Source organism: Chroicocephalus ridibundus, chromosome 9 (assembly GCF_963924245.1).
Source record: "Chroicocephalus ridibundus chromosome 9, bChrRid1.1, whole genome shotgun sequence".
In the NCBI taxonomy this organism is placed as follows: Eukaryota; Metazoa; Chordata; class Aves; order Charadriiformes; family Laridae; genus Chroicocephalus; species Chroicocephalus ridibundus.
The window spans coordinates 33,056,782-33,074,496 of NC_086292.1; the positions used below are offsets into that span (position 1 = coordinate 33,056,782).

Here is a 17,715-nt window from a genome sequence, read left to right on the forward strand (position 1 = left end):
CACACCTGCTATACCAGCACCAGGCACACAGCAAATCAATAGTCTTCAGCTGCTAAAAAGTTTTTATAATGAGGAAAGTGGACTTCAGACAAAGCTATCTACTGCAAGATCGTTCATTCTCTGATTTATGCTGCCTTGTTTAATGAAAGATTGTCACTGACTCACAATGGGATGTATTTGACATTTCTAATACGAAATACAGATCCCAAGCCTACTTTTATCTCACATAATGAACAGGTGGTCACGGAAATAAGGATGAAAAGAGAAATACTTTCTTGGTCAAGACTCCCTATGTATGAGAGATTCTCAATTCATTCTGAAGAATGTTCCATGGACTTTGTACAGCCCAGTAACTCTCCCTTTATTTCAGTTTGTAAAAATAGTCAAAAGATAATTGCTTACACGAAAGTTCCTGCAAAACATAAGGACATCTTAAAAATCATAGCATATTCAAAACCACCTAAGATTTGCAACCAGACTGCAAAACAAAACTCTATTTTTGTCTTAGACATACATTTGTTCAGAGCTTTTAACAGTATGCCCTATTGTGCACCTTTTCCTTCAGATGTTTGTGAAGTGACATCTTTGCTCATTTGTGTTTGTGTAACGGCGCAGTACAAAAGGCTGAGCATGTCATCACATCTGTGCTTTCAACAGCAGCAGCTGGAAGAAGCTCAGAGCCCTCGTGCTCATCACTGCCCTACTGCCATCTCACACTTTTGCAGACAGGATCAAGGATTCATGCAGCCACCCTGTCACCTAAACGTTGGCAAAAATAACTTCTCTTTTCTTGTGTGGGAGTGGTTTATTTTTAGTCGAGATCAGCCCTCAAATGCCACTCGCTGCGTGGCTTCATAAATACAGAGAGCAGCACAAAACAACAGAGCTACACTGGTACAGGGAGGAGCTGGGATCACTCCTTCCAGCTGCAGGGCTGGTGCTGCCAGCCTCAGACATGCTTACACCAGCAGCACCTCCAGAACTGTCTTCCTTCTCCTATCTCGGCTGTGTTTAAATCTCTTTCTGGCTGGCAGGGCTCAAGAGTAAAGCATCATTCACTCCAACCCCTGCACATACTCTCCACCATCCTGTATATATTTGCATTCCACTTTGTGGTTCTTCCTCATGCTAGCACGCGCAATCAGCAATCACAGTGTAGCTTGTGTACTTTCATATTTATGACAGTTGCACAGTGCACCCTCATCCAAACCATATTTAAGATCTCAAACATCGGCCTGAGCTGCCTATATGCATAAACTGTCTTTTAAGTTTATTTCGTCTTGCCAAAAAGCAGTACTGTTACTTCAAAAGTGATAAAAAAAAACATTAAAATCTGAGTTTTATGTAGCAAATGATCAAAAAGTAAAGGATCCCACAACAGCAAAGAACAGAGAGAATTCTGACTTACTAAAAACAGACATAAATGCACACACACACAAAGCCCCCTATTTTACAATAAGTAACAAAAATGTGCACATACCAGACTTTTTTCATCCATATCAATTCATCAAATTCTGTCTAGTCTTTAAAGGTGGCTTAAAAAAGAAGTGACTGCTGAGTACACACACATTCTCACCAAAAAGGATAAGATAGGGATGAAGTAACAGTGTTACTTTGCATTCTACCCTTTCCTTATTACAAATGTAAAACATCTAGTGACAGTTGTAATAGATTTTACTTTTTCTTCTGAATCAACCTCCAGGGTTTTTTATAGGGAACATAAAAACAGCAGGAAAAAAATTCAAAACAGAATATAAAAGTTCAAAAGCTGAAAACAAGGCAGTGAAGTGCAAGAAAACCTCACCGGCATATTGATGGGAAGGAACTTCAGTCAATTATAGCAGCTTATGTAAAAAGAAAGAGCAGGAGGATTCAGTAAGGACTAAAGTTCAGTGGTAGGGAAATATCAAGAGAAAAAGGACTAAAGTTCAGTGGTAGGGAAATATCAAGAGAAAAAAAAAACAACAAGTGAATAAGAACAAAAATAAGTACGTATATTTTCCTAGAATTTTAAAAACTTTTCTCAATATGCACAGAATTGAATGTAGCTACAGCACGAAACGAATACAAAGAAATGTCAGTTCTGGAACTGAGCAATGCCACTCATCTCTACTTGAACCTGCACCTTCCTTTGCTTTTCCTTACTTTGTCATTTCCAGCCAAACATAATGCAGGGAAAAAGGAGTCTTCCTTTATACATTACTACAACCACAGGCTGATTTCAGCTGTACAGCTGAAAAATAAATTATAAGTAATCTTTCTGTGCAGAGACAGACACTACCACTACTTTTCTGAATAATAAGCAGCTGTAAATTTGATTAAAACTAGAGCATTTATTTTTAAATGAATAAGTGAACAAAAACTAAGAAATAAAACATCACTAACAAAATTGTCTTTTGCAGTAGTAGAATATAAATTAAAATATACAAATTTCTCTACCCACATATGCTAAGCACAATTTTCAGAGATTAATTTTTTTGAAAAAGAAATTCATATGGCAGAAATGTTGTTTCTCATACACACATTAATGAACAGCTTGAGTGTGTAACTGCTCTGCACACATCCTACTCTCACTGACTTAAAACACTATCTTGAGGTTTTGGCTGCAGGATCTACAGCTAATCACGGGGGAAAAAATTCCAATTAAATTTTCATAACAAGCCATTAAAGCTACTGGTATTTTTTTGTTCCTCAGTGTTACATGTTGCTAAGCTGCAGGATAAAGAGCATAAACACTATTACACATTCAAAATGCTAACATATGGTGAGCACATTTTACATATTCACACAAAAATATATATTACGGAACCTACAATAAATCCCCAGTGTTTAAGGGAAAATAGGACCCTTGTCTCATTCTTTTTCTTCAAACTACTCCTCTACATGTGAAATGCTTCTGAACTTAAACTCCACAATACAGTAGATACTATTATCACTTTTAAAATCATGCATTCAGCATGAGTTTGACGGAAATACTACAAGCAAATAAGAGTTTATTTTGAATTTGACTTTTATACTGTACTGTGCTTGGAAATTTACTAGTATCTTTTCGTCTGGTACAGTTACATTGGATGTTAACTACTTCTCAAACTGCACATCTACAAAAGCTGGATTTTGACTCCTAGAGCTGCATCACCATAAAGTAAATTTGTATCCTAGAAGGCAATCAAAGGATTTGGAGCTCTCTGATAATATACACCCAGGCACACAGTGCAGGACTGCACAGATCTACAACTCTGAAGTGAGCCATCTAAGGAATTGACATGAAATACAAGTTTAGAACAAGCTGTTAAGAAACTGATATTTTTCCCTTTTGAATGAAAACCAGCAACAAAATAATTAAACACGTTCAATGTAATACATCATCAACTTCTGAGTCAAAGCCTGTGCTTAATCACAAAGCAGTATTGTCCACTATAGTGCATCTCTCCCAGTGATGGCCTACAAGAACAGAACTCTAGAATTTCAGAGGTATAAGCACTTCAACATGGCAATTTAATGTGTTCACATCCAAGCCCCCAATCTGATTGAAATGTGATTTTGAGTAAGGAAAATCTAAAAAGGAAGGTCTGGGCAGAAGAAACTGTATTTTTTTTAAAGCAATTATGATATGATAAACAGTCACAATGAAATTAAATTGCCCTCATCTAGTACAACACATTATGGCAAAGCTACATAGTATTTTTCATCATGCTCTGAAAGTTTAAACTATCAGTTTGAACATTTGTTTTATCTTCTTTTGCCAGGTCAGCATCTCACTAGGGCAGAGGAAAATTTGCACATTCCATCTGCAGCAGGAATGAAAAGCTCAGAGAAGTACAAACGAACCATAACTGTTGCCTTCTAATTCACTAGCCAAGTACACTGGCTTTGGAAAAAATGCAAAACACTATTTGCAAGATTCTTGCTTAAGTGACAACCTTCCATTAACCTGGAGAAAAAAGCAAAGGTTTCCTTTGAATTCTGCCACAAGAGATGAAATGGGGAAAGCACCTCCTCAGGCAGGTCCTACGTGGCCACCCACCAAACCTCTTATCCTCAAAATACCACCCAAAGACATGCATGCTGCCACCTGCAAACCCTCTGCCTGCCCACTGAAAGCACTTCTTTGATACCACGCCCGTCCCTCGCTGGTGATTAGAACAAGACTAGAGCAGGCCAGACAAAGGAGGGAAGAAGGGGGGCAAATACACAGGTAAAGAACCCAAGGCTACTTTAAAGTTCAGATCAAATGTGATCCCATGAAAATCACTGAATCCAGGGTATTAAACGTTAAATTAAACATTAAACTTCCAAGTGGAAAACATCCCAAAGAAGTGAAACACTTTTTTTTTTTTCTTTTCAAAAGGCTGGAGAAAGAAAAAAACAGAACAAAAAAAAAAGAAAAGAAAGAAAAAAGCAATTCTTCCTGAACCAGCTTTTTTTTTTTTCTTCTAAATTTCACCTTAACCGAAACAAATTTATTCCTTTAAATTTTCACCAATGATCTGAGAATTCAGCTGCACAGCTCAGTCACTGCTTACTTCGGCAGCAGTAGTTTTCCTATTAGAGGTGGTCATTCTAACAAAAATTGAAGAGGAGACGTGGAGTTCATGACCACAAGAGAGGTCACTGAAGAGAACATTTAAAAGACTGAAAAAACTTTCTGTTGACTTCGGTCTTTTTCTCGGTAGTGAACATCTAAGCAGTGGCTGAAGCCAATCCTTTCATTGTCTGTGAATGTGGTAATTGAGCAGAACTTTGCTTATTTCAACTTTCTGTCCCTACAATGCCACTTGGTTGATTCTCATTAACTTGATTTTCTTCCTTTTGTCCTACACCTCTATTATAGCTTGTATTAGGATAAATTAAAAGATTTCCTTTCATTAGTCTGAATCTTTCTGCTTGGTGCAAAGGCCTATGAGGAATCCTAACACAGACAGATTATCACAATACATCCCGGAACGGAGATCACATATGGCTGGGTGGTATTATTAAATGATAAATCCTGTCAACGTGTTTAAATGTAGACTCCAACAAGCACCTACAGAGTCCCTGACATCAGTACTTGGAGTAAGCAACTGAATTGTAGGCTTAGGGATTTTTCAGTGGGCTTTGCTGAGTAGCTCTGTTTGCTAATGGCTGCCTCAAAGGAACTAGAAAAGCAGACGTACATACGCAGCAAAAGCCATGTGTGCACTAAGCCACCACAGCACCGATGGTACTGTTCTTGCTACATGCATTCCTCTCCGTCTGGGACAGGGTCTGCTGTTTAAATTCTATTCCCGCAGCGTACTGGACATCTGTCCAAACCATGTCAGTAATGACACTGGTTACTACTGAGTCAGAGGTGAAAGACTGCACACACAAGTACAAATGGCTCCCCTCAGCCAGACGTACATACACACACATTTTTTTCCATTTATCACTATAGTCAATTAAATGTCAACAACAGTACGTAGAGTTAAGAACATGTTGGTTCTGAAATAATTTATGTATCAAACAGTACAGAAATTGTAGGTGATTTTGCTGACAAATCAAACAAGGAGCTATTGAATGAGGAAGAGGTAAATTCATGTTTCCAAAATTCCAATGTTCCTTCCTTTTTTTTTTTTCCTTTAGGGCGTTGTTACTGTCCTACATGACAGAAGTGACAAGATGGCATTGCTTGAGAATATGGAACACAATGTATCAACCAGCAGAGCATTACGTCTAGACACAAGCCTAAAATATTCATCACAACAATGCTCCAGGTCAAAATATCGTGTTTGAAAATTCTAGCAGATAGGTCACATAATATAGTTATATCGTTGCATTATACAGTTAGGAAAGCATTCGAGAGATTATTTATTCTTTCTTCCATGCAGATACAAAGCCATTTTTGTAAGTCTTCATGGGAAGTTCTGATATAAATGTAGTCCCTTAAAGTAACTTCTAAATAGTCCTAATATCAAAGCAAAGACCTCAAAACAAATTAAGTAAGACTCATTCCAAAGATCTTCCACAAAAAATACCTCTGATACTTCTTTTTTTCCATGAAAAAGAACAACAAACCCCACAACAAAAAAGCTATTTTCCAATAGCATTCCAAAGGGAAGAGCACACCGCCACAGTTCCACCAGTTGATTTTTCCAGCTCTGCAGCACAACCCCAACTCCCCATCAAATTGAGAGCCAGGAACTTTATCAGGAGTTTCCCAGATCAAATATTTGATAGGGAAAATCTTCCCCCTTCCTCTCTTTGGGTCACTGCTGGTTTTCCACTGAGTCAGCTATCTGGCTGCATCCACCTGGTTCTATAAAGCCTTTACCCCAGTCACACCCGGAAATCGCAAGCACTGTAGAAAGCTTTGCAGAATACCTAACTGATAGGTCTGCAGGCACCCCCTCAAACAGGAGGGGTGACAGGAAAACAGAACACAGGCTTAAAAGCTGACTAAACAAGGTGAAGGCATGTGACAGGCCACAGCCGAATGGTTTCCTGTTGTGTACATTTCATGTGCCTTTCAAAATATTTGCCAAAACATTTTATATTATTTTAACTTAGTTTTATTAAATATATTGTGTGCAAACAGAAGCCTGAAGGGTTCTACTGGACGAAAACCTTAGAACAAAGGAGGAAAACAATGGCTGGATAGAAGAGGTGCACAAGCATTTTGTGGAGTCTTCTGCTGGCATTAGAGAGGAAAATGTCTTTTCTCTTTATCATTCAAATCGATGCCTTGGGGTGCATTTGTGCACATATTCCTACTGCTTCATAAATCCTATGATTCATAAACTCATACAATTTAAACAGTTTGACTGGTCTACTGACAGCCAGATTATACTAAAAAGAACACTGATGCATATCCATAAATGTTCTCCAGTCCATTTGTCAGTCTTACAATTTAATGTCATTTGTTTCCTGAATTTATGGGGGGGATCATGGTTTTATTCTTTAAATCAGAAATTTTAGACATGAGTTTAGACATCTTCGTAAGTTTAAGTCAGAAAATACATACAATGTATGTACATTACATATACATTCAGTGTATATGTACTTTTTTCCTGAGATAAAAACATAAAGACTTAAGGTATATTGATACCTTTTAATCATTTAGAGCATACTACATTGTGATAATTTTTATTATTCTGTATATTCTGTATTTTATTTAACATAAGTAACATATATTTGCTTTAGAAATTAAAAAAAGAACTAATTTAGGTTGGCAAATAAAACATACACATACCAAATCAGTGCATCTGTGAAATACACTGGCTATTGGATAAAATCCTGATACTGCTGACATCAAATGGCAATGACTGCACTGCTTTGATGTGGCTTGTATTCCACCAATTCTGTTTAAGGGTCATTTGTACCACAACACTAAGAAGCAAGTCTTTCTAATATTACAACTTACTTTTGAGGTAACAAAACACCAGAAACACATGAGTATTTTAGCTCTCAATCTTTTCCCAACATGCTTTTTCACGTTGTAAGGCCTATAGATAGCTCTACTAAATACACACAGTTTTGAAAATTGAAGGAATATGTGTATAAAGCCCAAACAAATGAAAAATAAAATCCACTGCCCTAAGAGATTTGTTTTTCATTACTCACCAACTGACATCCTTCCAGGGACTTCACCAGCTGAGCGTTCTGACAAGAGAGAATGGAACCAGCCAAGTTCAGCATTACGCACACTGCAGACAGCAGCATGAAAAAGGTTATCTGGAAAAAAACCCAAACAGCCTATTATTATTCACTGCAAGAGGCAAACAAGAAAAAATATCGTTTAGATGTTCAAGAAGTTCCAGCCTGACATGCGATTACATGGATGGTAACATTTTACACATTTTAAAGAAGAAAGTAGAGTATTCTTTAACCTGACAACATCCTGAGTCTCACGCTGTAAGAGAAAGCTATATCAAAACTAGACTTGACTATCACCTATTTTTCTCCAGCCATTTCAAAATCATCCATTTATCTCCTACTTTCATCACACGCTCTTAGTAGTCTTACAACAATTTAAATCCCTTTTCATGAGGGTACGGGTATCTTAAAGAGGAAAAGTATTTGTGAATATCATGTATCACGAGTTTGTACAAGTCGGGGAATAAAATCCTGGATACATGTAACTACTTGGTTTTTAAACAACAATTATAATTTAAGCAGCTTCCTCCATATCAACTACCCATTATATTAATTACTCCTTTTGCCTCTTTTCAAAACATGTCAAAACAGCCATTAACTTGATTGCATTAGCTTAACTATCATTTTATTGCTTTAAACATAAAAAAACTTGGCCCACTGTGGGCAGACAGAAATCTGAATATGTAGGGAAATAGAAAGACACAAGCAATAGGAGGCCAAGAATAAACACGTGCTTAATACGTGGCCATCTTAACATATATGTGCCATGTAACGCTCATACTCCTATTGAGTTATGTGAAATTAGAAGAAATTCTGTTGCATCTTTTTCCATACGCATGCCCAGAGTTTACAATCTTTCAGGTCACTGTTCTCACAAGATGTTATCTTCCGTCAATGCATATGCTATAAGTATTTTGGGCAACCTTAAAACCAAAATGGTTGGATCTTTTTTAGTGTTTTTCAAATGAAAAACAAGAATCTGAATAGTTTCCCTTTTCACCAGCCTAAGCCTTACTTGACAGAAAAATTCCCAATTGATACATCTAAGGGTTAAATTATACCTCCATTGCATATTTTGAAAGAAAATAAGATTTCAACTATTTTAACACTCCTGTATTGTGTAGAGGCGTAAAAACATCGATTAACACATATAAAAAAATAAAGATGTTTAGTGTGCTTAATGTTTTTTATCACAAACATGTCTTTTCTAACATTGGCACAAGTACAGCAGGAAAAAGAAACTTATCTGCAACCCTTTGAAGGAGTGGTCACTGTGGATTATGATGGAGAGCCAGCACTGCACTATGAAGCACTGTAGATGAAGTTAGATATACATTATTCATGAAATGAAGTATGTCTAATTTCCACATTAAAAGTTTCCTCAGAAAGTGAGCTACTGAATGTTTGCTCTGAGAGCTCAGTGTGAGGTACTTGCAGGAGCAGTAGGAAACTACTGGGAAAGAGTGCGAGAGGCAGTTAACCCAGTGACCAAAGGCAAGCGTCAGACACTGAAGGGCTATGACAACTTAATGCTGCTTTAAAACTACAGTATTGTGTTCTTTACCTTTCTAGCTACAGCATATAAACAAGATAAAATATTTCTAGAATGCAGGAAGATGCATTAATACCACTAAGCTCCAAAAGCTTTAGAGCCACTAAGAATTAGTACATAAGCAAAAAGCGAAGCCAATTGATTTATTGTGACATGGAGTTAGCAGAATTAATTGGAGAAGTCAAAGCTGATATTCTATACAAAGCACTCAAAAGACAAAATGCTAATAGGACTTCCTAATTAAATGTTACCATAGTCCTAAACTAATTCTACAAAACTAATTAGCTGTGCTCTGAGGCAATGATTTAAAATGATATAACAACTCACAATTTGAGATGTCATCTTGCACCTGGAATAATAAACTAGCTTAATTCTCTTCATGACCTTAGACTGCGTCTTTAATTTGGTTTTTTCAATAATTTTGAGGTTCAGATCACATGAAATAGGTTCTCCTGGCCTTCTCATACCTTCTGTCTTTAAGAATAAAACTATTTTAAGATCAAGCCTTCACGGCAGCTCCTCACCAAAAGGAGAAAAAAATTTCCAATGCAAAGGGAGACCATGGGCAGAGCCTAATAGAGTATCTTTGCTGTACTCCCGAAAGACAGGGGTGAAGGACACTTGACTGTAGGAATACATTGCAACAGCAAGCAATCTTACCAGTTTCTATTTAATCATCATTGTTTCTTTACAGAAGTCTCACCTTCTACGAATATATGATTATGTGAATCTCAGATTTCAGCTAAAATAAAGGACTTTATAGGCTGCTTGATCATCACATAACAGAAGTTAAAAAGCCTCATCCAAGACTACAAAAAAAGCTGGTGAATTTTAAGTCTATGTCGTGGAATTTAAACAGTTGAGTTTAATACAGCTAGAGCTGGTCTTTGAAATTCCTACCATAGCATCAAAACCAGCTGTAGTGGAAAAGACAAAGGAACAACCTTATCTTTCCTTATCTTATTCTGCCTGATCATGAATCAAAACCTCAATGAAAGTTTAGGGATTGGGTCATGCTAACAAAGTCTCCAGGTTCTGCCAGACTCCTTCTCCATCAAAGTTTTCTGGCTTTATTTAGTTACAGATTTACACATACAGCCAGACTACCAGTAAAACGGGAATGTGAACACAAAACCTTTTTGCAGAGTGGTTTGAAATTTATTGATGAAAAATCCTCTTCAGAAGGGTATGTGCTATTTTCACCATTTGATTTTGGAAACAGTCTAGTTTCATACTATTGTTTTCTTACTAAACTTTTACAGAGTTCCCATTTTCCTTATCAGTCATAAACAAAAATGTTGTCGACACCAGACTGAATAATTAATTTATAAGTAGACCAATTAATGAAGGATAATTTGTGATTTTGTGTTCAGCTAAACTATGATGTTGCTTTGTTTAAACAGTGCCCTGGGAAATTCACTATGATTTTGTTCAGTCTTAGGACCACACCTAGACATTTGATATAGGCATCTTTCCCTGCTGGACTTCCCAAAACTTTGGAGAAGAGTCAAAAATAAATTTACAATTCAAGCATTTTCTCAACTGATAACTCTTTATTCCTTCAGAAAGCTGGCAGAACGCAGCAATGTAAAAAAGGCTGCAGTGGTCCCCTGCTATGGCAGATCTGAAGAGCCATGCCAGGAACCAAGGGAAGGGCAGAGCCACACGAGGCTCCCCCTCTACGCTCCCTCGCAGGCAAGAACAATCTGCCTTTCATTTGCATGACTGAAATTTTCAAATAGAATAACACTAGATTAAAGCAGAAATGATGCTCAGAGAAACAGTACTGAATATCATCCTTCAAAAGAATAAGAATCAACTATAAGATTCTTCGGTGTTTTCTCCAGATATGAATTTTAGTAGTAAGACTTTTTAGTAAAATGACACAGTTTGAAACAAAAACAAGACAGCACCAAATATCTCTCATTTCCTCCTTCTACTGAGTGATCATAGAAGCGTTTAGGTTACAGAACACAGGAAATTATCAACCATAATGCAGCCAATGCTGATGAAGAATTGCAAAATAAGAATTTTCAGATTGACATAAAACAGAAATGGAGTAATATGCCTTCAAGGACTAACCAGATTGCCAGTCACCAATATTTATGAAGCTTATCTTTTTACTAAGTAAAACAAATGCACTGGCTTATTTAATTCCTTCAGCTGCAACAACAAAGAAGACAGAAGAGAGATGCCAGATACACAAAGTCCTGCTGTTCGCTCTGCCCACAACACATTCAGACTCAACTAACACAACTGCTTAATCTCCAGCCCTTTTGTCTTAACTTGTAAGCATTAAAAGGAACGTAAAGTATTAGGATTAATATAGTGAAAGAAAAAAAGATTATCATAATTCTATTAATGTTTCTTTGAATAATATATTTATATACACATTCCACATATTTATGCTTTAATGCATATTTTTTCTAGAGTATTGCAAATGGTTTGAAGTGATTCCATTGTGTTTTGCCCACAGGCAAAAGTAAGATTTACTATCTAGACAAAGATTCATGTCTGAGATAGGTACATTGCTTTTTGAGATAAAGAAATTAAGCATATTGGGTTATTTCATACAGGGATCACCTCTAGAGACTTCTTTGCCGGGCCAAGTATCTATACAGGTCTTCATCTCACTGATCAGATCACTGAACAAAGCATAAATAAAAGGAAAAGACATGCAGGATCGCAGAAGACTTATGTTCTTCAGTAGAACTAACATCTCATTAATTCAAAGGTGAATTACTTTTGAAACAAAGAACAGGGAAACTTTGCCTTCCAGTCATTCTGTGTCTACGTGGACTGTGTCTGCATGGACTATGCATCTGACATTATAATACATAATAAGACTGAAGGAGTGAAATTCTCAAAAAACTCTAAGATTATGACCAATATATGACATTCACATACTCATACAGTACGTAATCATGCATTACAACCTTTCAAGGCCAAACATTTTGTGCCTAATGAATACCTACATTCCAGTTCATTAACCAGCCCTTCTTTTTGTTCACAAAGACCATGCTATATTGTTTCCTTTCAAGCAAGAAAACAAAGTCCAAACTGCAAAAGAATGGAGGTGGAGGGTGAATACATACAGAAAACTCTTCCTGAACTCTTACTGGTAAGTAACTCTGATTTCTTTTCCATGTTATTAATATTCACTTTCTGGATAATTCTAAATACTATCCTCCTCTATTACCACATATTACCCAGAGATGATCATCAGAGCCCTCCAAGTGAAGTCAAACACTGGACAATTCCACCAACAGAAGCCTAATCCCCACAGTTCTCTATAAAGATTGTGCTATATAAAAATCTGAACGGTATTCTCAAATGACAATTTTCTGTGGGTGTCAAGGATGAAGACTTTTGTCAGTAACAATACTGATACGCATTGCGACCCAGCACAGTTAAGACTGCGCAGGTACCTACCCAGTGGCCACACACCAGGATTTCGCATGTCCAAAATTAACCGATGCCTATAGGGAGAGAGTAGCACCTCTAAATCTTTCAGCTAGGGATGCAACAAGTTAGTGTGCACTTTGGAAGTGCTAACTCCCATGCAGGTGGAGTAACGTTTTCCTGATAACCAGTGCCTGAAGTGATGCTTCAAAACGGTAGACATGAAGTTCAGATAAAAAATGGTTAAACTAGCTTCCTTACTACAGGTTCCATAATGTCATTATGAGCTGTCCCAAAAATACTTGCTTTGTTCTAAAGCTTGCCATTTCACTTGGTCACACCTTTTGCTAAGAGAAATTATGAATAGTTACGCCTTATTGACCTTTTTCAGGCCAGAAATGCCTTTTGTAAAATTGGATCTGTCTTATTCGAGACAGAGAGTCATCATACCTATCGCTATTCCTGCCACCTTTCTCTTACGCTTTTCCAATGAGGTAACTGGAACTACATTCAACATCCAACATGTGGGTTTAAACTGTGACAGACGTAACAATATATTATGGCTTGTTCTGTATTTCTTTCCTAATAACACCTAGCATTTTATGTGTATTACTGAATGCCAAGTACTGGATTTCTCCATCATAGAGCATTTATCATAATTCAACTTTTAAGACCTCCTCTGTAGCATTTACGCCACTAGCAATAAGTCATACACAGGATACTAGCACATATATTTCTGATATAGCAACACTCACGTACTAAGCAACACTGGAAGGAAGCAAAGCCAAAGGAACAAAGATTCCGCAGGGTAGTATGTCCGCCTCCCAAGTCTGGCTCTGCTGATGACCAGCTCTTTTGCCTCAAGCAAGCTACTTCAACCAAATGCCTTTTTCATAGATGTGAAGTGAGAACTTTGAGGCCATATAACTTCTCAAGTACCTTCATGCATGTGACCATATTATTTGCAAAGAGCATGAATCAAGAATTTATATACCAGAATACGTAAGTGAAGAGCTGCTTCAGATTTCTGCAGGTCCAGCCTTGTGAGCTTGAGTTTAGTGAGCTTCAAAAGTTTCTTTCGGCAACATATTCAATATTACTGTACCGCTTCTTATGGGCAAACACCCCTTTGTTTTGCTGACTAAAGCACATAAAGAGCGTTTTTCTGTTACAAAGCCCCTTAAAGCATTTGAAGAAAAAGTTTCAAGGATAAATAAGCCATCCCAGAATGAGCCATCTTCCCAGGAGTAGTTTGCACTTTCACTTTGAACTGAATGTCAAAATACAACACAACCTCACATCAAACACCACTGCGTGAAAGCTGACTCACTGAAAACTTTAGCCATAAGCAATTATATCAAATACATAGCATCCCTACATTTTCCATACCTGATACCAAGGGGGTGCACATACCTTTATGCCTGCTATATGGAAGAAAACAGGCAAATGTGTAAAGCAAAATAACTACTGCACATGAATAAATCAGGAGCACAGTAAAAAGGAAGAGCATGCATTAAACAGGGTTTGAAGAATGACTTGCTACTACAAGGAGAAAGAAGTCTTTATATGCAAAGTAATTAAAGTCCTCCAAAAGTGATGTAAATATTGTATCAGGTAAGACCATATGAAACCATATTTCTAGAAGAAAGCTTTTATTTCATTCCTCACACTTCCATTTTGGAGATATATACAAAACAGGATTTTCTTTTCATTGCTGGCGTTTCAATCACTACTTCCACTCATGTTTTTCAGTGGTTTGATAGTCAAGACACTAACACTTAGAAAATGTTACCTTCTGTGTTGAAGAAACATATTACTCAACACTACTGTGTAGAGTACTTTGAGAAAAATCAGGAATTGACATGTTCATTTTGCTTGGCAAGTTTGCAGAATCCTCTGCACCTGTAATACTGCATTTATGTATTTTTTCCTGTCCTGTATTTCTCTGAAAGGTCATAAGGTCATCCTTGAATGAACTTTTTTTTTTAAACATTATTGAAATATTTTGTGGAAAGCAAGTTTTTTTGAGCCACTGTAGTCTGACATTAGATACCACAGACTTTTTCCAACCACATTAAATATGTATGCATATATTTAACGTAGTTTAAAATATATACATTTTAATACACACATTTATAGTTTGTGAAGCAGCCAGAATAGCCAGAGGCAAATGTGCTTGTTGCTGTGAACTACTGTATAAGTAGATTAAAAACTTGCAGCAAGGTATTTTGTTCACAAAGCTTTGGATTACGTGGTCTACACATAGTAACATTCATTATCATTTATTCTACAGAATTTCTAGCTTCCCTGGCAGAGATGCAGAAGGACACAACCAGAAGCAAAACTGAAAAATTTATGAGCACCAGGCATTATGAAGTGGTGAGATCAGCAATTGTGCCTGTATTAAGTTAATGCAAGATTATCTGGGGAACAGACACAAGTTACCTGTTGGATCAGACAGATACTGAAATTAGGATGAAGGTTTCTGACTTTTCTGTGAAGTTAGCTTCTCCACAATAAACACACGTGCATTCTCTTTCCCCACAATCCAGACAAGCAGCTCATCTCATTTCACCAAGGGATAAAAAACATTTTTATGTCTAATAGCGTGCTCACGGGAAACTTACGTGGATAGCCAAAGCACTGCACATTCATATCTTACCTTATTTCAGACTAACATTTCTTCTTACCTATTCCCCTAAATAATCACTTCCCTAATAGTAAGTACGATGAAATTTTAAGATCTGTTATACTGAGTAACAGATAATAGTCTGTGTATATACTCTCTTACAAGCTTTGCAGAAACTCAGAAGTTTACCAACATATAACCCTAAGAATACAGGATTACTTCTCATTAAATCAAGTAGTAGTAATGATATGTTGTTGTTGTTGTTATTATTAAAGTATTTTAAATTATTACTCTTATTTTTTTTCTTAATGATCTAATTGGTATTTTTATATTTCAATGTATCTGATACAATTGTTTTCTGTATTCTCAATCATTCATCCAGGAAAAAAAGAGTTCAGAACAAATACACGCAAATTTTGACTGCTTCTGTAATCAGAAATCTAAGATAAAAAAAAATAAAAATATCTTAAAATCACACAGTCCATAGACTAAAAGACCTGATGGGCAGTGTCTCTTTCTTCTGCTCAGCGTGGTGCTGTGTGCATTAAGAAGCACCTGTGTTAACTGGAGTCTCTCCCAGAAGAGCTTGGTCTTAACGGAGCACCTGGGCCTACTGAAGGCAGGAAGATCACTGGGACTGCAAGAGGTGGACCAGAGGGTCCGCATGGAGCAGAGCTGGAGGAGCGGGCAGAGCAGGCAGTACCAGCCAGGTTGCACATTGCACAGGGGAAACTGTGTTAGGAACCTGACAGAGGGTGGTGTGCTGCCACTTAGAAAATTATTAAGGAAGGCAAGCTAGCAAAGATTCCCCTCAAAACTACCTGGGTTCTGAGAAGATTCATATAAAAACCCTTTAAAAATTTCTATCCTCTCTTCTCTCATTCCGTTGTCAAAGGTAACTATTATAGTTTATATTCCAAGAAAAACTGGCTTTAAAAGCATATTGAGCTTCTCTACCCAGTTGACTATAATAGAAAGCTGGCCAGCTCTACCTCAAACCCCTGGCGAACGCAATGTCCTACCACGAACAAAACCAAAGTGCAGCTCTTCAACTAAGTAAAAAGAAGCATAAGCAGCTAGTAATAGTGGAAAGCCAAAACTAGACAAATTTAGACTAAGATACTAATTTTTGGTAAGATTTATTAACCGTCGGAATACTGTATCTATAAGCATGCTGGAGTGTTCACCACAAAGGCAACACCAGATTGCATTTTTTAAAATATTTTTAAAAATATTTTGGATTATATGTCACAACTCCAAAGAAAGTTCATGATCAAGGTTGTTTGGGCTGTTATTTCCAGAGGTCATAGTACATTAATTTATTGATCCCTTCTACTCTTGCAATTTATTCAGCTATAAAGTATACAACACAAAAACATCAGAAGATAAAAGTCAAACTTCATTTAATTACACATGATAGAATTAAATAGATAACACACATAATTTTAAAATTAGCCCATTTTAAAAACTTACTACACAGAAATGGCAATCAAACCAACACTGTTAACTAACAGTTTGCAAGTGCACAAGAAACAACAAAATTTAGCTTCCCATTATTTGCCTCGTAATAGAGATTGTTACATGATCCAATTACATCACTTTCAAAATTATTTCTGCCAAGAAGAGACTGATAATGAAAGTGCTGGCATTTCAGATCTGTTTAATTCAGCATTCCCTGTCCTTTGCCCACATTAAAATAAAGGTTTGAATAAAAATATTTTCTCTAGGTTTAAAGCAACATTCTATGTTAAATAGGCAGAAATATTCCCTGCTGTGTGGCACAGCATCAGTTTAAAGATTTTAATGCTTTTATGTTAAGAATCATAAATTATATTCTGTTTTATCCTAAAATATATAAACCCATTCAATTCCAATCATTATTAAATTAAATTACATTTCCTCCAGATAAAATTTATTTTGACTAGGTCTATTTAACTTTTTAAGAGGAAACTGAAACCTCGGCATAAATATTAAATACACGCAACTATTTCTAATTTCAAAGCTAAATATTTCAGATGAAAACTTCTAAAAGTAAACTTGGTGTATGTGATCTTATTGACCGTGTTACAGTTCTATTAACTTGCTTTCATTCAAATAGATCTTGTAATTTAATTAACTTATTACTAGTTGCTTGGTTGCATCTTCATTTCTATATTTCTTTATAAAAAAAATTCTGTAGAAAAACCTAACTAGAACTTCAAAAATTATGCTACTTGAGTTTATAATAAATGCTATTGGTTTTAATTTAGAAGAAACCATTATGCCTCTCTCCTACTGTACTCTCTAGCAATCAGCTTTGACCAAGAGTCAGCGAGTCGTATCTTCAAACTAATTATCTGAAAGCTGTTGACAAGAGCAGAGTGCACAACAGAAAGGGGCACTGTGTGTTTCCAGTAGGATTTGCATCACAAAGAACAACATCAATTTAAAGACCAGAAGTACTACTTTAGTTTCCCTCCTGTATCATAACAGGAGGAAATAACAATCATAATAATAAAGTTAGGGATTTGGTAGTGCTTTC

General features: G+C 36.5%; 1 protein-coding gene across 6 annotated transcripts in view; it reads right to left on the reverse strand.

Moving 5' to 3' along the window:
* The window catches only part of ENTREP2 (endosomal transmembrane epsin interactor 2), a 155,189-nt gene that overhangs the window by 60,784 nt on the left and 76,690 nt on the right, over positions 1-17,715 (reverse strand). For all 6 annotated transcript variants that reach the window (XR_010072612.1, XM_063347165.1, XM_063347164.1 and 3 more), the window contains exon 3: positions 7,579-7,689. Coding sequence is in view for 5 of the 6 variants with exons in the window: in XM_063347165.1 (XP_063203235.1) it covers positions 7,579-7,689 (111 nt within the window). In the remaining variant the exon portion in view is untranslated. The remainder of the gene's footprint in view (positions 1-7,578; positions 7,690-17,715) is intronic.